This window comes from Monomorium pharaonis, chromosome 2 (genome assembly GCF_013373865.1).
Source record: "Monomorium pharaonis isolate MP-MQ-018 chromosome 2, ASM1337386v2, whole genome shotgun sequence".
NCBI classification, from domain to species: domain Eukaryota; kingdom Metazoa; phylum Arthropoda; class Insecta; order Hymenoptera; family Formicidae; genus Monomorium; species Monomorium pharaonis.
The window spans coordinates 20,258,527-20,286,457 of record NC_050468.1 but is presented as its reverse complement, the minus strand read 5'-3'; the positions used below and the strand labels follow the sequence as shown (position 1 = coordinate 20,286,457).

Below are 27,931 nucleotides of genomic sequence, written 5' to 3'. Positions count from 1 at the left end.
CTATGAATAATCTGTTCAAATATTGATTTCGTATAAAATAGTGAAACAAACACCTATGAGACTATCGACAAAACTGATCGTCGTATTAAAAAATAGAAGAAAAAGATTAATTTTTGAAAAAAATAAAATAAAATGAGTACACAATTAAACATTAGAGAAAAAGAGAACAAGCAGAAAAATATCAAAATTCTATAAATTTTTAATTTTTCAAAAGATCTGTTTTTTTTAGCTGAACTTTTCGCATATGATTCATCTTTCCTCTTTTTCTCAATGTAAAAAAAAAAGAGAAAAGAGGAGTGCAAACAAGTACAGTTAAAAAGAGCAGGCCTACGTTAGCTAAACCGATTGTATAAGCGACTCAACATGCTATGGCTGCCTCCTTGATCAAAACGTGCACAAAGTTGAGGTGATTATCTTATTTTTCTGAAGACGTCACGATGATCAAAATCGTATCTTCAAAGTTTATTAGGCAGTATGTGTATTTTGTTGTGACATTATTGTGAGAAATTAACGTATCCTTGCAAGAAAAGAAACATAACCTGTACTACAAATTTATTAGTTTTCTCTTATATTCTTTACAAAATGTAATGTCTAATTAAAGAGTGTATTTTTTGTAATAATTTTATATTGCAATTTGTAGTTTACTGCCACTCCGTGAGATTGTCAGATGCGACAATATAAGGAAATACAATTTATACAGTTTGGTCCTCACTTGCACGCAATGTCGGTGTTACTATACAACCCCACAATATTTTAAGAAAAAGAATCCAAAAGTAATTCTATAGTTCATTATGCATATACATATACTAGAATATTTAATTATTTAACATATTATATCAAAGTTAATTATCTTTGGCAGTTGAATACTTTCACTCAACTTAAACCAAAGAAACGTTTACCAGTTGTGGATGTATGGAAGAGAATGACAGTGTTAGAGCTGGCAACGTCTGCAGGAAGAGATTTAAATGACGTTATAAATGCAGTTTCTATGTCTGATTCACTTGTACGTTATAATAAAAATACCATTATAGAGGATATGAATGTATTGCACAACGCTGTACGGAAACTTGGAGCAAAATTTAAAGTAATTTCTAGACCAGATCAAAAAGTGGAAAATGATACAAAGGACTACAACGTTGTTAAGCGGTATTGATAATAGAATTAATCCTAGTAGTTAAATATAGGACAATAAAATGACAATATTTATATTATTTATATTTTTTATTTTACATATATTATATATAGTTTATTCACTATTTAGGCCTCCACCAGACGAATCTGTACTAATAAAACGTCGTCCAGTGGTGACAATTATGGGCCATGTTGATCATGGAAAAACTACATTACTAGATACATTACGTAATACATCAGTTGTGAAAACGGAGTTTGGTGGTATCACTCAGCATATTGGTGCCTTTAATGGTAAATAGTACGATCTAGTTAAATATTCATTGTTGTCATAGTTGCATTATAAGTATAGTAATGTTAACTATTTTTCTCTAATATTTTGACAGTAACGTTGAAAACTGGAGAAACAATAACATTTTTGGACACACCTGGACACGCTGCTTTTAATGTTATGCGAATGAGAGGTGCACAAGTAACTGACATTGTAGTATTAGTAGTGGCAGCGGATGACGGAGTAATGGAGCAAACTATAGAAAGTATAAACATGGCAAAAGCCGCAAAAGTCCCGATCATTGTGGCTATCAACAAAATCGATAAACCGGAAGCCGATATCGTACGTCATAATAATTATTAATATTTAGTTAATAAACAATGAAATCGTTAAAAGTAAAGCAGCATAATTTACAACATGTATTTCAGGCAAAAACGCAAAACATGCTTGCGCAACAGGGGATCCTAGTGGAAGCATTGGGCGGGGATGTTCAAAGCGTTAATGTATCAGCTTTGCAGGGGACTAACCTAAATATCTTGATAGAAGCTATAGCATTGCAGGCTGAGCTGGTGGGATTAAAAGGTGACCCGACGGGGTTAGTCGAAGCTGTCGTAATCGAATGTTCTACTGATCGTCATCGCGGCAAATTAGCAACAGCTTTAATTCAACGTGGCACGTTGAGGAAAGGCGCGTTTCTTGGTATGCGCAAAATATTTAGTTCTCGAGAATGAAAGATAAAGAAAAAATTTTTCATGAAAATAATTAAGTTCTATCAGAGTTGGATTAATTAATATTTTTTGAACTAAATTAAGTTAAAGTTGACGATTTATAAAATAATTCACAATTTATTTACATTACTTGAATAAAAGACTTAGTTAAAAATTGCATTAAGATTAAATTGAATTAAATTAAAAATTTAATTGGAAAGTATTATTTTTATATTGAATAAAAATATTGAAATTTTTAAAAATTACATTACTTTAAGAGCATGTTTCACTTAATGTTTGCAAACATCATTTGTTATTCATTATATTTAATGAATAATGATGAAATGATTCTAAAAGTTGTAAACACTAAGTGGAACGCGTCTAAGACAATTACAATAAATCATTAAATAAATTTAGTATTTATTCGTTATTCGAATTAGTTCACGTAAAACAACAAAGAAATATTTTTTTTTTTAATTAATATAAGAATGTATTTTTTACAATTGCTTTAACATAGATAATTTTTTTTAACTTAGGAAAAAGTTAATAAGTTAAAGAATGTGAGTTAAAAATAATTGGTTAAAAATTAAAGTTATTAACTTTTTAATTTTATTACTTAATTTTCAACTTTTAACTCTAGTTACTATTCAACTCTGAATTTCACAAAATAAATATTCTTAGAAATAAGTTATATATTTCTTTTTAAATTTATTTTTGATGTACTTTAAGGTAATTTAACGTTTCAAAATATTAATAAAGCTTTTTTGCTTAAGAAAGTGTGTGGATTAACATGGGCTAAAGTAAGAGCTATGTTCGATCATTCTGGAAGTCCAGTTACGGAGGCTAAATTATCCGACGCGGTGCAGATTATCGGATGGAAGGATTTACCTGATGCTGGAGACGAGATATTAGAAGTTGAGAATGAGAGGCAGGCACGCGTAGTAATGCGATACAGGGAGGCAGAGAAAGCTGCACAGTTAGCAGAGGAACATAAAATTGCAGCGGATAAAAAGCATGAAGAATACCTGAAGGTAAGTTTTTTAATTATAAATGTATGAATTATTTGAATTCGAATCAAATCAGTTGATTTAGTTTGATATTAAATTAATAAATTAATTTGATATTAAATTGATAATAATGATGCTAATAAGCTTCTGTTATTCTTTGCCATCAAATACTGTGAATTATTTTCTTTTCTCAATTGAACTTTTTTTTAATCTAACAGTCTCAAATTCGAGCAATTTGATTCGATTTTGTTCAATAATTTTGAACCGGTCGTTTCTGCATATTTATCAGCTTATAAAACTTGCATACTTCTTATTGTATTACCCCGATATTTATTATTAATTTTCTAACACTTAACATAGCAATTTTTTTAGTAACGAGACATTCTTTCAAAGCGCTTATCAACAATTTTCTCATTTATTAAAAAAAATTTCAACGTCATTGAAAATATTTTATTATAATCAAATAAGCAATGTAATATTATTATCCGACAAAATTCGACTTTGATTAGTATTCAAATTAAACATAAACATTTAAAAAGGTGATTTGATTTCGAACATATTGTCAAAGATTTGATTCGATTCAATTCTATCTATTTGATTCAGCTATACAAATATTTGATTCGTATACCTTTATATTGTTGATAATATAAAGATAATATAACGTAACAGGTATATATTATTGTACAGCGTTATTTATCATATTATTATTCGATGATTGTAGGAATACAAAGAACATCTGGCAAAAAGAAGAGCGATTGGCAGATATACAAAGTTATCAACGCCTGTTAAGAATGAAAGTCCCGATAATGGAATACCTAAACTCAATGTTATTATAAAAGGTGATGTTGCTGGTTCTGTAGAAGCTATATTAGACGTTTTTAATACATATGGGAGTGATGACAAATGTCAATTAAGTGTCGTCCACTACGGCGTCGGATCTCTTACAGAGACTGATTTAGAAATGGCAGGCACGTTTGATGGTAAATAATACATATCATGTCGATTAATATTATTTTTTATGAATTTCAATATTATGAAATATTTCTAGCTATTATATATCCTTTTAACGTTAGCGTAACGAAAGACTTGCAACAGGAAGCTAATAAGAAAAAGATATCGATCCGTCCATATAATGTCATATATAAACTTATTGATGATGTTAAAAAGGAGATAAATAAGAAACTTCCACCGATTGACGCAGAAGAAGTGATAGGTATGAGAAAAGCATGAATTACGTTAGTAGTCGTAAGTTTATTTCGCTTTTTATTTCCTTTCAGGTGAAGCAAATGTATTGCAAGAATTCGAGATCACAGATAAAAAGAAGAAAGTAAAGGTCGCGGGCTGTCGATGCGTCAAAGGCAATCTCAAGAAGGACGCGATGTATCGTTTAATACGCGAACAAGAAATCCTTTATACTGGTAAGACATTTCAACTGAAAATCATGAAAGAAAAAGAAAATGATATTTATTTATCTATTTTTAGGGAAGTTATTGTCAATGAGACATTTGAAAAATGAAACACAAACGATTAAGACCGATGTGGAATGTGGCTTGAGATTTGATGATCCTACGATATCTTTTAAATCTGGGGACGTTTTAGTTTGTTATCAAACGTACCAAAAACCACAAGAAACTGACTGGGATCCCGGATTTTAGAGAAAGTTAAATGAAGTAAAAGAATTATATATTTTTTTATTCGAGTTAGTTATTTGATATAGAAATGACACGGAAATATTTTCAAATTAAGTACAAATTTATTTATTGCCTGAGACTCGCAATCTTTTACATTCTTTGTTTACATCTTATTTTGACATTTAATTTCATAATTTCGCTTCGTGAAGATATCCGATTTTTAAACTCAAATCGTGAAATTAAGACAACAAAGCTAAGCTATTAAGATTTGTTAAATATTAAAGAGTATTGACAATAATTCTGCCCTCCTGTATGTTCACATTAAATGGAATGGATATTATGCATATTTTTTTTAGTACATTTTTTCTTTTATAATGTATATGTATATATCAAGCAATGTACAGCAATATTGGTCACATTTAAAACGTAGCTTGCGGTAATCTTAATTTCACTGCCTGTAAAATCGATCTCTTCCGAATTTCTGCGAAATTTTAACTTTATTCCATCTTGGCGAGCGTACAAAGACTTAGTTTCCGTTTTTGGGTCCATTAGATCACCCTTACAGAATATTCAGGATCGCGGGACATTAGGATGCGTAAGTCTCGCGAAAACGACGCTGAAGATGCTGATATGCCGTGAGAACGCTGCGCTTCTTTTTCTGAAGGCGACAAGGAGTCGTTTCCTGCGTGGCTATGGTGATCTTTGTATCTAATGGCTCGATAGGAATATCGTCGTCTGGATGCACAAAGAAAGCGATGGAATGACGACCGCGACCGCAGTGTTCCGGTATAACGACACGGTGTCTGAGCGCTGGAAGTTGCCCGTTGGTCCAGTGTGCCAGTAAGTCGCCGGTATTCACTAATATGGCGCCTGGAAGATGACCCACTCTAGCCCATCTTTCCCCAATTTGTATTTCAAGGCCACCTTCGCAGTCCTGTGAAAACATTTTAGTAGAGCTTGCATAAAATTACAGAATGTAACTAATAACAATTTCTAATTAGTCAACAATTTGTACATACATCTATATATGCTGTATATAATAAAACTTGTTACTTTTATATTGACTCGATATTCCTTAATGGCGACTTACGTTTATATTGCATTTAAATCACTTCTGTTCTTAATGTTTAATGGTTCATTATCTTTTAATGTGTATCTAAATACCCATTCTGCATTTCTAAATATCTTTGTGTTTCATTTGATAACGCATAAAGCCACTTGTCATAAAACTATTGCGCGTGAACTGCGAATGAATGTGCCGAGATATCTCTGTCAGTTTCAACGAAATTACAAAGATACGTAGAATTTACGACGCGGAGCACTATGAAACGGATTTTCTAGAAAATTATTTACGACGATCTTGTATAGTCTTTTAGTGGACGAAGACTAAAGGCCGCAAAGTTTCAGGCGCGTAATGTAATGCCGCAATCTGCATACCTGCGCCAACAAAGTGAAAGTGCCATAGTCGCAATGGGCGCCGCATCGGGTCAGTCCTTGTACCGGTGCACCAAGTGGCGGATAGTAGAGGAGACGCAGGGTGGACGAGTTGCCAGGGCCGAGTATGTGCGCGTGCTTGGACAACAGGAAGTCGTGGGACTGTTCCAAACCCACGGACAGAGCCTGCAGCAAATAAACGGGTTGCCCAGCGTTCATTAGAGTTTATATGGAGGCTAGACTGTTCTCGTTTCTTAATGAAGTCATTATAATTCAAACACACGGCAAGGTTTTGCCAACCACGAAAGAACTGATAAGAGCAAAGATGTTTTCATAGAAAGAGATAGAACAAAGAGAATCCAGAAGTTAAATTCATTCAAAGAGAAACGGAACGTAATTATTAAACAAGTCAGAAATTATTACGGTAAGAAGCATGGTGGCCAGTTGCTTGAAATCGCGTGTCAGTTCGTCTACTGCTGACCTAAATCCCTGAACCTCATCTTCCGGTAAGGTTCGTCCACATCCGGTTACGTTGTAAGCGTGGCGAAGTTCCATCTCGTCCGAAAATCTAATCATATAGGAAAATGATTCAATTTAAATAAAACCTCAAAACTTATAGCTTGTACGAGCAACGTAGTAACTGGCAAAAAAACTTGAATTAAAAAGTAAAGTATAAATATAATTTATATTTAAAGTATAAATATTCACGTGTTAAATTTATGTATATGAGAACAACATATCATTGTATGTAGTGATCAACTTTATTAGAAATATTTTTAGAATATAGGCTGAACTCGAGAACGATACGCGCCGCTTGTGATGCCATTATCGAGCTACAAATCACGGCTGGTTAATAGAAGAGAACGTTCATTAAATCGAATTGCGGCGAATTGAATTACGCGAACAATTTGAGAATGCAATTTTCCAACTTACTTCTCCGTGCCTGGTTTAACATAGCCGTGATTATCCGGCGAAACGCGCTCGTATTTTGCTCGCGTTTCGTCCGACAGCTCGCAAAATGCATCTAGGGCTCTGTAAGTTGCCTTCATCTGGAAACACACGGAAAAATAAAGTTAGAGCGAAGCCTGCAAGGCGTAATAATTGTAACACGTGAGACTTTTTATTTCTACACAGCCAACCAAGTGTGAATAAAATGTATTCTGGTGAAAATTTTTCTCAGAATTTTTCATACAAATCCTAAAATATTCTAAGATTTGTATTCTAAGATAAAAACTCAGAGAAATTTTTTAATAATAAATTGCAGAGAAATTCTAAAAGAAATTCGAAATATGAATTTTAAAAAATTATATAAAAACTTTTCAGTTATTAAATTTTTTTATATTTTAATGGAAATTTTTCTTAATAAAACATTTTCGTACGAATTGGAACTTTTCAGAAATATTGAGAAAATCCACATCTTTATCATAATATTGTGAAATATTTTAAGATTTGTATGAAAAATCTGAGACATTTTCTAAAAAGTTATAAAATTATATAAAAATTCTGAAGTTTACATTAAAAAATTTGAAAAATTATATTAAAAATTTTAAGGAAAATTGTCACCACGGTAATGAAAAAAAAAACGGATATTTACGCGACGATAAAAGATTTTGCTCTCGATGAAAATTATTGTTCCCGAGAACGAAGACCCGCGTATCTCCTGTATCTCGACAATCATAATCGCGTCTTTCAGATTTCGCGTTATGTTCTTTCGGATAGCATGCGTAATGTAGAAGTGTCACAAAGATATCTAGATCATTCCAGTAACGTTCGGCAATAAGCAGATTCACACAAATGGAAGAATCGAATACCTTTAACTCATAAGTTTGACAACAAATTTCAATGGAAAAATAAAAAAGGAAAAAAAAACAACGTGTCGAATCACAACAATCTCGCGAAAAGAACGTTGGCACGAGCCACGCGACGTCTCTCTTGCGTTGTCACAATACAAACAATCACTCTCAAATAAATCGTCGGGAAACATTACGCGGTTTTTTTCCAATCTTCCGAGCAAATAATTTCATTTTCAATTCAACTGATTAAAGACAAGCTACTTATTCGATCATAGCTGGATCTTCATGCTGAAATATATTTCTTGTGTGATTTTATTTATTATTATTCATCAAACTGCCTGCCAAATAAAATTTCAGTCTTGAAATATAATTTTTAATAAAATTAAATAGTAATATTACAATATTAAATTGATAATTACTTTGATAATAATAATGCTAACAAACATCTGTTACTTAATTCCCCCAAATATTGTAAAGAATTTTTATTGCAAAAAATAACACTTCAGCCAGAGAGATCAAATCTATATATAGAAAAAACAATTCTACTGTTAAGAAAAGCGATTTATTAATTTAATTTTTTTATTTTACTAAATAACAGTAATCTTCAACAAATATTATTTCGAAATATATTACTCATCACGAATATTAGGAAAACTTATTATCATAATATTCAACTCAATTTATACTCTTTCGGAGAATATTATAAAATTGAATCGAAGAAAAATAATAAATGAATTAAATTTTTATTTTAATTTGCTATTCTTGATTGAAGCATTAAATTACTAGGATTTAGAATATACTTCGAATACATTCGATGCTTATGACGAACTTACGATTTTCGAGTACATAAATTTATGAATCATGATTTCAATTTTCAATATAATATTGTAAGATTACTGTTCTTGTTTAACTTATAACTGTGCTTCAAGAAAATTTATTCAATAAACTTGAAAAGATATACAAAATTACACAAGAAGTATCAGCAAAGCTCTTACAATTGAATAAGACTTATTTTCAATTAGTCATGTTTTCACATTTTCTATCTGTATTCTCTTATTATTATTCAATAATATTCAAGTTGCTCGGGCAATCGAGGTTCGACCGAGATTTCTTTCGACTGTTAGTCGCGCTGATTTTTACAGGTTTTTTTCCCCTCCCTTTGTATTATTAAATACGCGCGACGGCATGTTTAAGCGCAGCGTAATTGCATAAGGTTTCATAACACGCCGCGGCATTCGCGGCACCCGCGCGGATTCCCCGAGTGACAGGTATATGTATAATATCGAGAAGGTAATATCACGAGGCGTTAGAGAGACAGAACGGAGAATGATTCACGCGCGCTGACGCGCGGGTCATATGTCATGCGGCGCGACAGAGCGGGCATGTGTACCTCCGGCCCGGAGGAGGATGATGATGATGATGATGATGATGATGATGATCAAACACAATGTGCATGTGTGTATTCTGGTATTATCGATGGCGTAATATCGCATGCCGCCCGTTACGTAATGCTAATAGGAAAAGATCGCGACGGCGCGGCGGAGGAAAAAAAAAACCCCGGCAGAATTTTATCGCTCCTAATAATTCCGTCGCGGAATAATCGTACCGTTGCGTGTCCGGGCGCGCTTATCCGCGTGGTATCTCAATAATTGGAAATGGAAACCGACACATGCGGAACAAAGTGCACAAATAAGTCGTCGCGGTGCGCTACGGCGAGCTTTGTTTTCCAGCATATTCCGCCGCGCGTGATGTATCTGCTGTATCCGCTGCTGTCGTATATCTCTTCACGGATTGTGACTCGACCGCGAGATCCGTAAGAGAAAAAAAAGGAAAAAAAAATCATCGAACACCCGACTCCTTTTCGTCTCGCAAATTGCCTTCGCTGAGCTGAAGTTAAATCTACGATACGTAACGTCGGAATAACCGGAGCGGACAAATAATCAGCTCAATCAAGATAAAGGCCGACGATAAGTCTCGTAAACATGGACTTTCTACGTGTATCTGGCAAAAGCATCAAGGAAGTGCAAGAGCGCTTCTACGTCGAGCCGTTTGATTATTAAATTCCGATAATCCGCCGCCGGCTCACCGATAATACGGAACGAAAAATCAAGTGCGCGCGGAACAAAGAGCGCGCCTGTGTTAAAATTCAATGGCTCGTCCGGTGCAGCCTTATCTCGAGCGATAAGCGTCTTAAAATGAAACTTCTGGCTACCGCTCATTATAACATTCGAGGCTCGGAATCGAGATCCCACGGCCTCGTTCAGAGCGATGCTTTATATGGGTATCCTTGAGCAATCATCTTATCTTCCAGCGGCGATGTATCGGCGGCGTATACGTCTGCACGTTTTTTTCCCTCTTCCTCCTTTCCGGCGCGCGTATTCTCCGCGCAATGTGTGTTTTTTCGTTACGCGCGCGTTAATACGTATTCTCGCGTCGACGACGGCTCGTTTATTTGTCGTATCGATACGCTCGCGCGATCACGATTGAGTCCACGAGTCGCGGGGAGCGGATTATCACGTGAAATATTATTGTACAATACGTCGCGATATCACCCGCAAGTTAAAGTTTGCGATAGCGGGCGCGAATGCCGGCAAGGCCATCATCGGCGCAACGAGCATTGTGTTTATCTATGGGCCCTTGAAAACGCAACTGCTCTTTGGTGCCGCTCCAAGATATCGAGTTCCCAGATAAGCGTTCGATAACAAAAAAAAAAAACAATCTTTAATTTATGTAAATTATGAAACTCAGACGTTCTTCTGTTCTCGATGTCTCTCTCTCTCGCTCGCTCGCTCAGAAAAAAAATTATTAATCGCTATCTTTATCTAATTATAATAACAGCCTTATGTGGTGTGAATCAAAATTATTAAAGTATTATTTTGATGTAATATTATTTTAAAGATCTCGCTATATAAAAATTTTTTTATATACAAACATACAAAAATATAATATAATTATACACGAAATATGTCTATATATGTTTATACTAGTTTCTTTCTTTTGTATAATAAAATTTCTTTGTTTGGTACAAAAAGATAAAAGTCATACTGAAAAGACAAAAACTAATGAGATAATTATTATTAGGATTATTTTCGCATTGGTCTTCTTATAAAAAGTTAACTATATAAAAAAATGAAAAAATTGCCCATGTATATATTTATGATTCAAGAAATATATATGATTATACACGGGAAATTTTGTCTCACTTCTTCATACTTAACTTTTTGTAAAAGAAACAATGCAAAAATTATCCGTTCAATTAGTCTTTGTCTTTTCATAATTATTATTTTTTTACACCAAACAAAAATTTTATTTAAAAAAAAAACTGGTATGAGAATATATATAGACATATATTTCGTACATAATTATATTTATATCTATATGTTCTTATATATAAAAATTTTTTTATCGAGAAAGTTGCTAATATTAATATACTTATTCCTAAAGTGGCATCTTATTTCTCAAAAGCTAAACATTGCATATTTGTATAAAAAAATATTTTACATCGAAATAAAAGGAATCCTCATATAGATTAATTTGTAAATATGTTGTACAAATAACTCATATTAAAGGAAAAGAAAAGAAAAATGTAGTCTACTTTCTAGTTTTAAAATCCAATTCCTCAAACATTTTTGTTTATGTTGCAAAAATATTAATTATTATAAAATATTGTAAAAATCAATATCATAAAAACTACTATATCATCTAACAGAAAACACTTTCAGTTTACATTTATATTTTTTCAAAGTTCATTTTTAGTTTTTGTTAAAAAAATATTGTCCAGAAATAAAGTAATATGCCAGTATTGGCATCTTTCCTACTTTATTACGCGCTTATTATCATTTCTGATTATACTTTCGGTAGCTAATTACTACTAACTACTTGTTCTTATGAATTACAAATAAGATTGAAAGCAGAATGCAAAATTTCTGTAATTTTCAGCAAAGTTTCGGTTATAAAAAGATCATATTTTCTCGGGTATCTGTACAAAACTGCTAGAAGTAGAGTCTAATTTTCCTTTTAGACATCAATTTTGAATTCGATATTGCGAAAGTGCCATGAATTGCTCACTCAAGTTTTAATTGGCACTACAAATTATTCGATCACGACGAAAAGTTGCGCCAGTGCGTGATGTCGACCACATTTGCGAAGCAGTGGAAATCGACAAGACCGACAACACCGGCGCCACCATTAATCAAAAGAAACCCCGCGATCGCTAATCGTTTTGCAAACGCGTCTCTTCCACTTTTTCTCGTTATACCTTGCACTCTGGAATGCCATGGTTGACGAGCAAGGCCAATCCTTTCTCGGACAGCGCCCTTAGCAGTTTCGAGGACACCTGCTTCACGACTCCCTTCTGAGGACATTTCGCCGTGCCTGAAATAAGCGTAAGAGAACGCTTAAGTATGAACGCAGAGCATGAGAAATAAAATTTCGCGGAAGAAAAAGCTACTGCGCTTCTTCGTATTTCATCAAGTTATTTCGTTTCTTTTTCGGAAATTCTGATTTGATAATGCTGATTTTTGCGTTTCGACATTGCGAAAGTGCCATGAATTACTCACTCGTTTCAATTGGCACTTCAAATTACTCGATCACGACAAAAGATTACGACAGCCCGTGATATCGATCACATTTGCGAAGCGGCGGAAACACAAATATTTTAGTGCAAATTATTTGTTGCAAATATATCGAAAAATGTAGAATAATGTTAATTGTTTTATATTATGTATACACAATATTTAATATAAATATTAGATTATATTTATTTTAATTTAATATAAATATTAGATTATATATATGTAAAAATATCTAGACTTGAGAAATAATATTTCTTGTAATGCCATTCGCGGTATTGTTAATTTTTTTTTTTTTTTTTGTAACGATTGTTACTTTTCTCTGTAATAGTAACGATAACAATTTTTATAATTACTTTATAAACGTATACAATGCATGTGTATGGACCATGTTGCAATTAATCAAAACATTAAATAGATTTTATGTTAAGTAAACTGATTAAATAACTACATGAATAATTGGATCCCATTTAAATAAAAAGATTATCAAAACTTCTTGAAAAAGCAGCGAATTACTTAGCAACGATTACTTTCATAAAACGTTTCCAATCCTGCAAGCATCCTTTAATTCAGGAATTTTCCGGTTCATAACTTAAATATTATTTTAAGCCAGACAAAATGTTTTTTCAGATTTTCAAATGCTAAAAACGATGTCGCAAACAAAATTATTATATTACATTATGCCATCAGCACGGCAAGTGTCTAAAATAATTGAAATTTATGAATGTGCAAAAAAAGCTTTTGTGCAAAGTTTAAAAACTTTTTTTTGTAAAAGAGATTTAACATTATCTTGAAATACCGACCAGAAGTCATGAATGTATTATAAATGTCTTTTATTGCCATATCTTAGTTTTTAACCATGTTATGAAGAAATTAAATAAAAACTTTTGCTAAGATAGCAAATTTTCTGCTTATGACGATTAAGTCGTATTATAATTTATCGGTCTTTTAAAGAGTCATAAACTACAAATTACACTTAATCGTTATAGGCGGAAAGTTTGTGCTATCTTAGCAAAACTTTTTGTTTACATTCTTCGTAACATCTTCATAACTAAAAAGTAAAATATTGAAATAAGAAAAATGATAAAAAAAATATCCCTCTACAACTTTATTACAAAATATAGCATATGTGTAATATATATTATATATGCATACCAGTTTATACAATGTCAGTACGTGTGAAAATGTTGAAAAGGCTCAGGTTTCGCGAAAGATTACGCCAAACGCTGATTGCGGATTAAGGAAGCGGATTGGGATACTCAGTATTAAATTTCTCAACTCGAGTCTTAAGCGATACGCGATACCGATGCCGGCTGCAGTCTGATGATCGATTAAGTCTTTTACTCAATGAGCGTTCATTGACATTAAGACCGATATTGTGAGTAAAGAAAACAAAACCAACAAACAGGTTCATGTTTCTGTTACATTTACACACAATCGCAGTTATATTACAACTGCAATCATGTCATAATTTTTCATTTTTATTTAATCAAAATACTAAAATAATATTCAAATAATATTTTTAAAATGACTAGGGTTTTCGATCATCGTTTACCATAATAACCATTTTATCACAATTTCCATAATACATATAAAAGTAAAGAAGAAGGTGGTAATATGGCCAGTGCGGATAATACGGCCACCCATATTATCTCCGTTGTCGAATTCTAGTAATTATTTATGATATTATTTGTTTAGTAGCCTACTGTTATATAATGATGCTAATATGGCAAAACACAATAGTCAACGTTTGTTACAAGGCATTTTTACTTTTAGAAATTTCGAAAATTTTTTAAGGTACATTTTAACATTTAATTGCACATACTTTCTCATTCTTTTTAAACTTAACCGCATTATCACCCAAATGTATGTACACTTGAATACTTTCTTATTATTTAACTCTTTATTCGGCTGTATATATTTCGAGTTATACAAAATTAAACGATGATATAGGATGTTGTCAATATGGCCATCTAAGGGTCGGTTGTTCCAACTTCTTGGTAAACTTATCTATCAGGTAAATATATGTTCGTCTTTATTTATTTAAGAAAAGAAATGAAGATAGACGCATGCTTACCTGGTAGGTAAATTTACCAAGAAATTGGAACAACCGGCCCTAAGTGTGCTATAGTAATATGATCACTTTTTTTTCGAGATCTCCATATCGACAAAATTACTCGATAAACCGATTAAAGGCTAAATTTAAAGCTGTTAATTTTTTTTAATCCTTTATATGAATAAAGTTCTTTAGATTTAAGGTTATTTTTATTTAACTTTCATTAAATGTGAATAAAAATCACCTGTTTCGATATAACAACTTATTTTATATAAGTATATGTTTCTAACAAAATACCTTTTCAAACAAAACCAATTTTTTTACGTTTATTTTTGTGGTGGCCATATTACTCTCCCCATTTCTCTTCAGTCCATTATGCAGTATCGTTACATTTTTATAAATAATATATAAAATAATAAATATTTTATAACTTTGAATTAAAAATCTAATGAACAACACTTTAATGAATATAATCGTAAAATTTCAACTCAAAACATTGATTAACGAAGTTATTAAATAAAATATAAATAAGTGGCCATATTACCACCTTCTCCTCTATACTAAAAAATATCAGTTCATTCAGCAGGACAGCTAAAGTGAAAAAAATGTTGACAATTACAAAATTATGCGTATCGACACATATTGCATGACGAATCTTACGTCTAGCTATGAGTTAAATCACTTATGCGTCAGCAATGACGTCGTAAACTGTGACATTAACGGTAATTGTTACTGTGATTTTACATCGTCGATTTAAGTAGTGAAAATCAAAAATGATTAGCAGTAAGCCTTGGAAGCCAACGCGAGGTCATAATTCTTGAGAAAGCCATCGTCCCCGAGCGTCGTGTCGTAACGAGATCCGTCCATGAGCGATGAGAGGAGAAACAAACCGCAGATATATGCTCCGCGTGCGTACCGCACTGACGATTATTGCCCGGCTAGTGTTCACTCGATTAACTCTCGTTCTCGATTATGCGCTCGCACTAAAAATTATTGTCGCAATCTTATATCGAAGATATATGGCAATATCAATCGCTAGGCATATAATCACATGGTTTACGACAATTCTCGCAAGCGTGTCCTTTTCAATTGATCGATGGCGATTAAGTTGGAAAATTTAAACTTTCTATTGTTTCTAAATTGTAAATTTTCAAATTAGAAATTTCTTCAGCGAGATAAATCTGCATTAATGCCGATTTTATATATTTTCTTTTATAAATGACTTATATAAAATAATTTTCTTATATATGCATGTAAGAAATATGCTACATTAATAAAAAAAATATTTTATTAAAACAATAACATACAGGGCAATAAAGTTAAAACGTGCGATCTATTGATTCGCCATCAATATATAACTATAAATCTTGAATTGTTATCAAAATAAACTTATTCGTTCTTTTTCACATAAACTATGCCGTTTTCGTTCCGTGAAATTTATTAGTAAGCACAAATAACATGGGTTTCTGAAATCCCAACGTCAGTAACTGTGCTACAGATTTTGACGTCAACTTGGGAGGGTTAAGAAAAATGTTGAACGTGCAGTATGCGCGGTATACGATTGTATACTTTAACAAATTCCCCCCGGCGGCGTGCGTACTCCGTACAATTGACGTCAGCGGGACGTAGTGCTCTTCCTACTTTGTCCGCTATTTTGGCAGCATCGAGACGCAATGATGACGACGAAGTCGGCAGGACTGCTTTCGTTTCACCGTCCTCGAGGCATACATCGGCCGCGGGCACGACGCCAAAAATCACCTCGTGCAAAAGACGAAAGAGTCGTCGGCGACAAAGCCGTATTAATACCGCGATACTATAAGAGAAATGTTGCCCTTTAATAATAGATTCCGGATGTGTAATCCTATTGATCGAACTACAGCTAGCCAGCTGGTGATGTTTAATCTTAACCAAAGGTATGTCTACATTCTCTCTGTCACACTCCGAAAAAAATATTTCGAAACGTCTAATGCGATAGATTCCATCTCTCCACGTGGCAGAAGTGTATACAATCATATCGCAGCAACAAGAAATGAGCTTATCGTATCTGTTTTGATTTGTTGAACGAAAATAAATTCGATAAATTAAAATACATTACATTTTAAAATGTAATTTCCCTACTTTAATGTAAACAACAATTATAAAGTTAATTTACTCTAAATTTTAAATATTTTTGTTGATCAAATATCGAGTTTTTGCGAACAGTTTTTGCGAACGTGTAATAAATAACTTTGAACAGTAAAATTGTTTAATATTTCCCACGCAAAAGTATAATAAAACTATTATATAAATAATTATGCTAGTTACATATAGCATTTAACTTTTTGCAACAGACGCAATAAAATTGTTAAAGAAATTTAGTTTAACTTAAAAAATATGTTCGAAAGCTCATCGAGGAGATGAATATCAACAATAAGGGTTAAGGGCACGTAAATCAAATGCTTAACATAAATTTCATTTCCGTATAAACGGAAACTTTCCCATGGCGATCGATTATTCTTCTGCGTAGCACATGTGGTATACCTAGAAAAGCTATACCTATAAGTGCAACTAAAAACAGGGAGCCGTTTCTAGGGTGTACATATAATAGCAGAGAAAATATTCTTCGGAGTTTCTCCTGGTAGCGACAGACTCCCCGATACTTTCGCCTAGAGTATAACGATCAGGTATACCGTTACCGGACATCGACTCCAAAGGTGCGCAATATGTAGTCTACTGGCAAAAGTGACATTACATTCGTAAATATTACAAATTTTGTATCATTGCTGGATATTTGGATGTTCCAGATATTAATAGATAATATCTAATCCATATTGACAACCGCTACTTAATTGTAGTTGTGAAATCTTTATTTCATTTCACACAGGTCTTGTTTAAATTCACAATTTGTTTAATATAAAATGTTAATATAAATTTTCAATTTCTTTAAAAGAACTTTCTACTTTAATTTAAAAGATAAATTTCTTTTTTTCACATTTTCTGAAACTACGTCATGTTCCGAATTTCACTAAAAAATTCTTAAAATTAACTTTCAATAAGACGGTACTTATCTTAAAGAGGGATTTGCCCAAGCTCATAAAATATTTATTTTTTCGATATCTTATTAAGTTATCTGTACAGTAGATTTATAATTTGTGTATGCATTATCGATAACATTGTATACATCTGCACATAACTGAATTGAATACTGAATTTATGATCTGAAACATCGTTGAACAATTAACGGTCGAAAACGACGAAAACTCTACACATTCTTATTGTTTTTAAAGTACGTGCAGTTAACAGTATGTTTAAATAAAACGACATGCAAATTTATCTCAAAATATGAAAAGAACTACTGAATCACTTATTATTATTATTATATATGTTCAACTAATATTAATTCGTAATACAAATTTTACTTTATAAAAAGCAGATTATATGTATGCAAAAATTGATTTTTACTTTTAAAGTAATTTTGAATATATTTCTTATCTTTCCTTTCTTATCTCTTTTTTTATGTTTTCCTATCAGTAGAATAGAAAATTTATTAGAGAACATTTGCACTTAAATGAGTCAAACACCTAAGTTTGCGAATTTTTTATAAAAAAATTTATAAAAATGTCAAGTTTTATTTTGTGGAACAAACGGAAAGAGATCGAGAAGTTATATTTGCTTCATTGTAAAAATCATACTATTCTACGTTTATAAATTTTATTAAAAAGTAACATATTATTAAATAAACATATTATTAAATCATATATATTTAAGATTTCCTATTATTCATTTTTATGCATTTTATATAGTGACCTGCGCTGCCACAGAACTCAGAAACCAAAGTGATACAAACTTTATGAAGTTAAAACAGATTTAGTACTTACGTAGTTGGTTTCTTTTGTGAAATATTAAACAAAATTGCAGCTGGTCAAAGTCAACACAACAATTTTTACTAGAATTTTTTGCTCGTTTTTTTTGCTGAAACAAAAAACTATAATGATCTTTACAATAGAATAAATTCTACTTATCTCTTTCCGTTTTTCAACAAAAAATTCGCACGTTAAAGCCTCGTTTAGGTATATGTATATGCCTTCTCTTAAAAGATATTGTATCTTTTACAAAGATAAATAAAAAGTGAAGAGCTCATATTCAATGTTGATATCTCCGAATAAATTTATTTGTTTTCCTCTTCTCTTTGTATTATACGGAACTAGTCAAAATGATCATCAGAGTTTTGTGAATTTTTTATAAGTAGCGCATTTAACATACAACAATTATAGCCATACGGATGGTTAGCAAAACTCATAAAGTTTCTATTTTGTAACACTTAACGATAGCGTTAGTATCGTTACGTTGTCATTGCGCAGCTTTTTACCATATCTGCACAATGATAGTATAAAGATACCAATACTGTCATTAAAAGTTACAAAATAGGCTCCTGGTTTTAGTTGTATGTTACGTTACCCACAAAAAATTCATGAAACCTTCATAAACATTTTGATTTGGAATAACCCTGTATTTATTTGTTTTATTATATATTTTTTTGAAGGATAAGACAGACTCAAGGAATCCAAAATCTAAGAGTCACAGAAAAACTCTTTAGATTTAGAGATTTGGGAACTAATATAATCTTATCCATTTTATCTTCTTGTCGACATATATCTATACGCTTTTCTACGTTTATATGCAGAACTCATAAAATGCATATTTCCATGGAAAGGGAATTTTCCCGCATTTTCTTAGAAGTCATAAAACGTGTGAATTGAGGATAAAGTGAATATAAGCTTCATGTATTTTTTATGATGACTACTATTACTAATAGCGACATCACATTTAATTCTTGCTTATTATTTACTCTCTCGCGTAAATTCGCAATTGTGTTCGTGATGAGTATAAATAAATTAAACATAAAGTATACATCAAACTTAAATGCAATTTATCTTCGCTTCATAATTTCTGTGATTTTTAAGAAAATACGAGAAAATTCAGCTTTCGTGGAATTGTGCATATCATGTTTTCTGCGTATAAACGTGTAAAAACCGCATAAACTTATCTACAGACAAGAGGATAAACAGTTTCTTAATATCACCTTTATGCAAAGGTGATAAGAAAAGATCTCGTCATTCGACAGTATTCAATTTATGATGCATTTATTACGCGCGTGTAAATATCTTGCTAATTTATATGATATTCGTGCATTTATGCTTATGCAAACAAGATTTATATTATAAACGAAATAATACGATAATGATCATACTTTCTTGCCAATAATTTATTTCATTTCAGGCTTTTAATCTCTTCTCATACTAAAAAAAAAATATCAGCAAACAAATAAGTTTTTTTTTTTTTTCAATATTCGATTATAAAAAATTCTTGACTAATGATGAAATAACTTTGTGAAATATAACTCACTTTTCTTATTAATTAGTTTATCTGGTAGGAATAAAATTTAGTTTTGTAGTACTTACATAAGAATTTATTTCAATGAAATAAATTTATATCTCATAAATAAATTTTTAAGTATCTTTTTCTCAATGTACTTAAACACACGTAGCAAGTGGAAGAGTTTTTTTTTTTATTCACGATACGTGTCTCAACGGTAAAAGTCAAACTTCCGCAAGTTCTCGTTGTATTTGCAATCCTATACACGCGTACAAAGTTATGTTGCGACACAGGCCGCAATCTCAATGTATTGTTATCAATTCGACGATGCCAATGTCGACCTTCCAGCTGCGTCATTCCATATCAGAATGTTTTTGCATATCTTTTTCGATTTCAATTCAAGATTAATATTTATTGCAGAAGCACAAGTTGAAAATTAATAGAGAAAAGTCACCAATACTATCAGATTATTTTTGAACAATATTTCTTAAATAAAAGCTAAAAATAAGCTTCGAAAGTAAAAATTTAAATGTCTTCTATCAAATAATATAGCAATTTATATAATACTGTTTCATATATTTTGTAATAATCAATATTTTCACAACATAATAAAAAATAAACATCTGAGAAATTAGATCTCAAAATTGGCAGACTACATTTTTCTTTTCTTTCTCTTTAACATGAGTTATTTGTACAAAATATTAATAAGTTATATGAGAATTCCTAGAAATCTTTTACTTTGACGTTAAACATTTTTTGTAGATTATACGAATAACTTACTATTTCGCAAGGCGGATATAACGCAATTACATATAAAGGTTATATTAGATTAGATTCATTTTTAGTAGAAGTAAAGGAATTTTTATGTAAAAAAAATATGAATGCGAACTATGTGTTTTATTTCTTTAATTATCTTAGTAGATTATGTTTTCATCATCACATATTAATACAGAGCAATGATTAATTTCCGAGAAATAGGTGATAGGTGATTCGCTTTAGAAGGCATATGCCAATATTGACAATCTTGCTCTACAAAAAAAAAAAACATTTAAAAAAATCGAAGCCACTACTCTTTGATTTCTTATGCATCTTTAAAATACCAAAAATAGAGCTACGAACAAACGGAGTCTTATGTTTAAGGGGGATAGATTGATTTAGCTTCATTGACATTTTGATTTATAAAAATAAACTCGCGTTCTCACAGATATCTCGAATCCGTCTCATGTTAAATATGCACATATGCACATTTATGACATCTAGACACCAACAAACCGTTGCAATCTTATACGTTGCTTATAATCCCGTAACTTCCACCATATTCTGTTGTCTCACGTTTCTACTTTCCATAACATTGCCTGTCGCGAATTTCGCAACCTGGAAGGTCTCTAAGTGCCTGTAACATCAAAATTTCGCAATCCAACCAGTATAGCCATTAGCCTTCCGTACGCACGTACGTGATGCGCGTAATTAACAGGCAGATAAGGAAAAAGAGATAAAACAACACAAAAATCATGGAACATTTTCAAATTCTCTAAAAGCATCAGACAAAAATCAAGCATTAGGCAACAAGAGCTAAATTTAATATCAATTTATGTTAAAATTTTAATAAGTTATGCACACTGACAAATTATAATATGTAAATTAAATAAAAAATAATAAATTATACATGAATCAAGTAAAGTAAAACAGAAAAAACTTTAATTTCTATCTTTATATATAGATATAAAATTCAACAATGTAAATGTTAAAATTTACGACGGGGTTTATTTGAAAATTTTTTAAGGTTTTAACAAGGATCCTTTTTCTTTAAGAGCGTATTAAGCTTGTTTTTCTTTTTAATTGAATATCTTGTGCGATTCTTTCCTCTTTTTCTTTTCACATTGAAGAGGAAAGAAAAAGGAAAGGTAAACTGTTCAAGAAATTCTGCGCTAAAAAACTGGTCTATTATTTCGTTCATTTCACATTTCTCTCGTTATGTCTCAAAAGGTCTCATAGGTTTTCCTAACGAAAGGTTTAACGTCCCGGTTGGGCCAGTTTTTCTCGCAGTAACACATGAAAGGCAGCGGAGCTTATGTGAAAGACCCGCGATGACGAGACTGAACCGAGAGGCGAACGTGATCCACGTGAACCATCATTTTCCACGTTCGCCGGCAAATACTCAAATCATGATTCAGACCCGCCGGACGTGTGAAGGCGCACGAGAGGTTTCATCGGCCGCGACACACGACGTGTTACACGTTATTTAAGCCGCGTGTAAATTCGAGCTTTAAGCCGACATGACACGAGTTCTACACGCGCGTGTTCTACTTCGCGTGGCGAGACACATCAGCGCGACACTTTTGCCAATAAGCTGCAAACGATAGAGCACGCACGAGCTGCACAATCGAAGACTTCGGGTGTCATTGAAAAGAAATACAATAAATGCGTCTCTCATTCTAATGATAAAACGGTTCATTGCGAAAGTTATTTGAGAGCGAAGAGAATATTTGCTACTCTTAAAATATTCCAAAGTCGAGGTAAAGACGCGAATGTTTTTCACATATTTGTATAGAGAAATATTTTCTTGTATAAAGAAGAGGGGAATCTGATATTTATACATTCAGAGAAAAAAGAAATGTTGACAACCAAATATTTCTCTTGTGACGTATTCTTCGATATTTCTTTGTTATAAAAAGTTTCTTTGTGATGACGAAACTTTTCTATGAAATACATCTCATTTTTCTTATTAATTTATTTCTTAGGAATACAATTTTTGGAATAAAATAAAACATTATTTCCCACAAAAACATTTTGAAATATTTTTCTCTAATAAATGATTTATTTAAATACGGTGAAATAAAAGTTTTATCTCCAGCAAATAAATCATTTATTTTTACGCACGCTAAGTGCCACCTCTTTAAGATACGTTTTGCAGAAGTATATTTCAGAACTATATTTCACAAATATTTCATAGAGATGTGTATTTCTTTTTCAAAAAAAAAAAAAAAAAAAAAAAAATTAAACAAATAAATATCGAAGAACTACAATCTCAAAAAATATTTAGTCCAATACTTGGACATTTTTCTCTCAGTGTACACCTAGATGTATCTATGACTTAAAATCGTAGAGGACAATCTGAAACGTTGCGCGTGAAGTTAGCGTCTCACTTTGCACTGTGGAACTATTGGAAAGGAACCCAGAACTCTCAATAATTAATGAGTTTCCACAAAATGACATGCCAACTTCACACACACCTTAAAACCCCCGTTAGAATATGCTGTATGTGATCGATCGCAAGCGCGCTGGTTGGATAGGACACACGATCTTCAAATGGCGAACAGACATTGCAACAGATGTGCGAGTATACTGGCGTTACTTTACCCTTATATAATTTCATAATTGTATAGATGGCTAATCGTCACGATGCGCAGCGTCACGAAATTTGGCTCGTATTGTATTATACTGAAGGAGAGTAGGTCGTTACTTTTAGGTCAGATAACATTCTATCATGGTAACCGACTTAGAACTCTGATTGTTAGTGTCGCACACAGAATGGCATTTACAAGTTTTATCGGCTGACTCATCGGCCACACGCCGTTCGGATGATAATTTCACAGGTCATTGCGAAAAAAAAAAAAACCAGTACTTCACTATAGTGATAACATTAACATTAATTGATATAACGATCGGATATCCTCTCGGGACGTTTGAAAAATTTCTAAATCACTCTATTGTTCCGTTTGACGTTTCTCGCTATACGCGGAATGAGGCCTCGTCGTCGGCTCGTCGTCGATGTGTGTTTGCTCGGCACACCGTGTACGCGACTTTGCATGCTACTTACGTAGGATATTCGCCACGCTGGCCATTAACGGCAAGTAAAGAGCGCGACGGGGAAAGAAAGGAAATGATTTTTCGCGCTCAAGGACTCTCTCTTAATAGAAATGTTGCACGTTACAGGTGCCTCTTAAATTACAATACGTAACACGCGAGAGAAGAACATATACGATCGCGGGGAAGTAAACGTTACGCTGTTTTCCCCGTGCGCCGTAAGAGATAATTATTCCAGCTGTTCCAGATGTCGTAGGGGGCATGACCGTGGGTATTTTAACAGCTTGGTGGTAATACTATTTGCGTAAATTAATCGATTAATCTTATTTTCTCGGATATTACAAATGGACCCTGAGGTCAATCCATGAGCCGATACGTGTTCATTACGTCAGTAATATTCGTCGCAATCAATTCACGTGACAAGTAAAATAAACAAAAGTAGAGACGGCAATAAATTAAGTGATTAATTAAAGGAATAAAGGGTGAAGACCGCCATCCGTCTCGTCTCGAAATCCTATACGCGAAAATAAATACGCAGCTTGCGGACCAGACGATTTTAACGTTCGTGAACTCCGGTGACAAAACCCGATGGAGCCGGAGGGGTGGGGAGCGGGGAAAAGGGAGGAGGGAATCGAGAGACGAGTCCGCTTGACTCCGATAGGACGATGCTCCATGTCTGTAGGACCGGACGTTCGGGTTCGCGAGGAATTTCGAGGATTCGAGAGAGTGAGAGACGACGATTTTACGGCTGCTTGGCAACGAGGCCAGGCACCTAGCCAGACGAGCAGCCAGCCAGCGGCAACCGGAGGCGCCTATCGCGGGTCCCGACGATCCGTTGAGGTCAGAGCCCCTCTCACAAAGAAGGGCCCCTCCCTTGGCGCCCTCGAATGTTTATATAGGGTGTCCTGCGCCTGCCGATACCTCGCTACTATCGTGAGCTCCCATATGATTCGCACGCAAAGAAACAACCGTTTGTCACGCCGCTTGTGGAAATTTATCTTTAGACTTTTGCTCCAAAAGCGACGGAGATTTCATTTAAAGAAAAGACTGGAAACCTAAACCTTGTGATAATACAATTTTCGTTTTCTTTTCTTTTTCGGATTTTTCTTCTAATCCTACACGTTCGACAGATATTAATTTCTACCGATGCGATTAACTTTTATCCACTTATCCCTTCACAAAAATATTAGACAGATAAAAACAAATATTGTTATATTTGTCCACTAAAATTTATTCTACCAGAAAAATATTTAACAATATATTTAAAAGGTATATTTAACACTATCGTTCCAATTATAACTTTTTGTTTTCGAAACGGAATTGAAAAATAGAATTCTATTTTAATAAAAGTATTGAAAAAGCTCGGAAATGATTGTAAGATCGTGCGAACAATGTACGTGATAATACATTGGAGTGAATAAAGTGCATTTAAAAGTGTTAGAAAACGTACTGACTGGAGCCTCTGTTAGACACAACAATAAATAAATGTCATTTATTTTTACTACGCTTTATGCACTCGTATGCGTCGCCTACGCTCCAATACAACGGCAGCTATTGATGTTCTTATTTATAATAGAAAAAAAGCTGACTTTTGCCACGCCAAATGGCAAACATACATAATTCAAAAGAGCTAAAAAGTTCGGAGATTAAGATTTTATTATTATAGTATACGTAACATACGATATGTGATCTCAACAATTGAATGACTTATTAAAGTCCCTCTAAAAGCAGATAATGGCAGATAAATGAAAATAAATTGAATCAAGGTTCGATAACGGAGATATGCATTTTATCTTTTCAATAGCAAGATAAAATAACTATTCTGCACGTACAAAGTTTTTCCGATCGTAAAACTTATTAGCGAAGAAAAGAAATAAAATAATTCCAGAAAATCAAGACCAGCAAATATTAATGGCTGTAATTTAGCGATTAATTTCAATTTGACAAGTAATTAAGAAAAAAAATTGAAACATTAGCAAGCAAATATTACTTGTGATTAAACAAAAGATGCGAACATATATTCGATCTGATCAAAGTAAAAAAAAAGAACGAATAGTTCAAATATTTCGAACAATTCAAATAGTAAAAAAGATAAAAAACGCAGTATACATTGTAAACAAAAGAGCAATTTTTTGTGATATATTCTTTTCTACATTAATGTGTCAAAGAAAAAAGTAAGTTTTTTTTAATTCATCGATTAATTAATCGATAATTAAAAACTTGTCTATATTTAGATTCAAACTATAATAATTTCGAACTTTTGAATCTGAATTGAATTCAATCCGTACATATCTTATCTTTTTCGAAAAATTCAAACTATTTGACTTCAATCTTGAGATTCGAACTGTCTGAGTTATTTAATCACCTAACGTTTTTTCCGTTACTTGTTGATTATTTAAAAAATTTGATTGTGATAACGATACATACATTTCTGTGAAATATATTTTATTAAAGAAAATTATTTGTTAGAGATAAAATTTTCTTTTGCCTTCATTTAAATAAAGATTCGTTTCAATGAAATAAATTTATATTCTTCAAATGTATAAATTTTTAAGCAGATCATTTTCTCAGTATAATAGTCAACATTTTATTTTACGAGTAAAATATAAAATTCAATATTGTCAACATTAATAAGAATCAATAATGTCTGCTATTGGTCGAATTTATAACTTATATTTGCATATAATCGAAGCTTTTTCCTGCATTGAGAAAACGATTTCTTTAAACATTTTTTTTCCATTTATTTAAATTTATTTTATTCAAACAACATAATGTGTTACACGAAACGTTAACTTCATTGACTGAAAAAAGTACTGTTTCATTGAATCAAACAGTATTATTAATAAATAATCAAATAATCGTATGTTTCTTCAAATAAACAGTTGTTTGTTTACTCCAAAGCATATTATATTTCTTTATTTTTAAAAACATTTAATAAATCTAAAGGCATCGTTTTCTCTACACATGTGCAACTGAAAAATTCCCAGACTTTCGAATCGTCATTCATCCAGGAAGACGAACACGTTTTCTACGCTGAAATTTCGAGCGCAATTCCGAGTCGTGCATACGTCAGTCTAGTTCTGTCACACACCGTGACATTTCGTCATCGTGGCCGACCTATGACCGACTTGCGACACCCAGCAACGCGAGATCTTTCGCACGCGAGGAGGCGACGAACTCCTGGCGGGAAGGCGCGCGATTGTGTGTCCGTGAAAACGGACACTAACAATTTCGAAATCGCATATCGTTTCCCGCAAAATCACGGACGTCCAACTCGCGCGCCTGCGATTCCGCGAAGCGCACGCGCGCGTGCGGCGCTGCGTGTAGATCCAAAAAAGCCACACTCACCCATGTGCGCGAGGTCGATGATCGGGATTTCGCACTTGCTGAGAAGAGTCTCGCAAGTGTGCGTGACCATGGGCGCGCTGGTGCAGTAACTCATCCTGACAGCCGGAGTCTCCTTGGAAATCGGTCGAGATTCCTCTTACGTCTGGATCGCTCCCTCCTTTCGCTTCTCTTCCCGCCCGGTCTCTTTCTCCTCCTCTGTCTGTCTATTGCTCTCTTTCTCTCTCTCTCTCTCTCTCTGCGAATGCTCTCGTCGTCGCAGACCAACCGCTCTCGACTTTCTCTCTCCCTCTCTCTTTCTCTCTCTTTTCCTGTCCGCCGCAGCGAGAGCGACAGCAAAAGAAAAAGATACGTCACTTTATTCTCCGCGCGCGCGTTCGACTCGGCCACCCGGTATAAGGCACTCTCCACACGGACTCACTAGAATATCCAAGAGAAGATCATACTATCACTGTGTACGTACACACACGCGCGCGCACGATCCGCGTAGAACGGAATGGCGGGCGCGATTTGAAAGGGGTTGTCAAAAAAGAAATTCCGCGTCACATGCGCGAAAGCGAAGGAGCCGCGCGGGCAAGGGGGTGGAGGAGGGATCGGGATATATGGCTGCCCTAACGGTAGCCGTAGGAGGCGAGCTTGTTACGCGGCTCGCGATGCGGTAAACGGCATACGTGGCTCCGGACTAGTAGTGAGCACATGCTACAAACGGCGTGACGATGGCTGGCGGTTTGAGGGAACGATCACTCGTTTAACTGTCGAACCACCAGCGCCAACCGCCGCAATTGCCCCACATCCAACCGTACCGTTGCGCGGCCGTTCGCGAACT

At 33.4% G+C, this 27,931-nt stretch overlaps 2 protein-coding genes across 3 annotated transcripts; one reads left to right on the top strand and one right to left on the bottom strand.

Moving 5' to 3' along the window:
• Positions 1-188: 188 nt before the first annotated feature.
• Positions 189-5,433, top strand: LOC105838913 (translation initiation factor IF-2, mitochondrial). 2 transcript variants are annotated; one of them, XM_012684841.3, is made up of 12 exons: positions 189-406; positions 641-773; positions 860-1,146; positions 1,262-1,422; positions 1,515-1,741; positions 1,828-2,098; positions 2,884-3,137; positions 3,835-4,093; positions 4,162-4,326; positions 4,391-4,531; positions 4,596-4,783; positions 5,297-5,433. In XM_012684841.3, exons 1-11 carry the CDS (start codon positions 369-371, stop codon positions 4,766-4,768), a joined length of 2,109 nt encoding a protein of 702 aa, XP_012540295.1. In that variant the 5' UTR covers positions 189-368; the 3' UTR covers positions 4,769-4,783; positions 5,297-5,433. The 2 variants fall into 2 exon arrangements, with proteins under 2 accessions (XP_012540295.1, XP_012540296.1); XM_012684842.2 differs by having other exon boundaries at positions 310-472.
• Positions 4,845-27,931, bottom strand: LOC105838915 (UPF0676 protein C1494.01). The gene is made up of 6 exons (XM_012684846.3): positions 27,109-27,931; positions 12,230-12,345; positions 7,112-7,227; positions 6,602-6,746; positions 6,182-6,364; positions 4,845-5,678 (listed from the first exon to the last, which is right to left on the bottom strand). The coding sequence occupies exons 1-6, from the start codon at positions 27,200-27,202 to the stop codon at positions 5,331-5,333; spliced, it is 1,002 nt and encodes a 333-aa protein (XP_012540300.1). The 5' UTR covers positions 27,203-27,931; the 3' UTR covers positions 4,845-5,330.

Coding starts and splice junctions, on each gene's coding strand:
- LOC105838913 (XM_012684841.3), top strand. CDS start 369: ATGGCTGCCTCCTTGATCAAAACGTGCACAAAGTTGAG. Junction 4,094..4,161: donor AATGGCAGGCACGTTTGATG/GTAAATAATACA, acceptor AAATATTTCTAG/CTATTATATATCCTTTTAAC. Junction 4,327..4,390: donor TGACGCAGAAGAAGTGATAG/GTATGAGAAAAG, acceptor ATTTCCTTTCAG/GTGAAGCAAATGTATTGCAA.
- LOC105838915 (XM_012684846.3), bottom strand. CDS start 27,202: ATGAGTTACTGCACCAGCGCGCCCATGGTCACGCACACTTGCGAGACT. Junction 6,747..7,111: donor GTTAAACCAGGCACGGAGAA/GTAAGTTGGAAA, acceptor CTATATGATTAG/ATTTTCGGACGAGATGGAAC. Junction 6,365..6,601: donor TGGCCACCATGCTTCTTACC/GTAATAATTTCT, acceptor TATTTGCTGCAG/GCTCTGTCCGTGGGTTTGGA.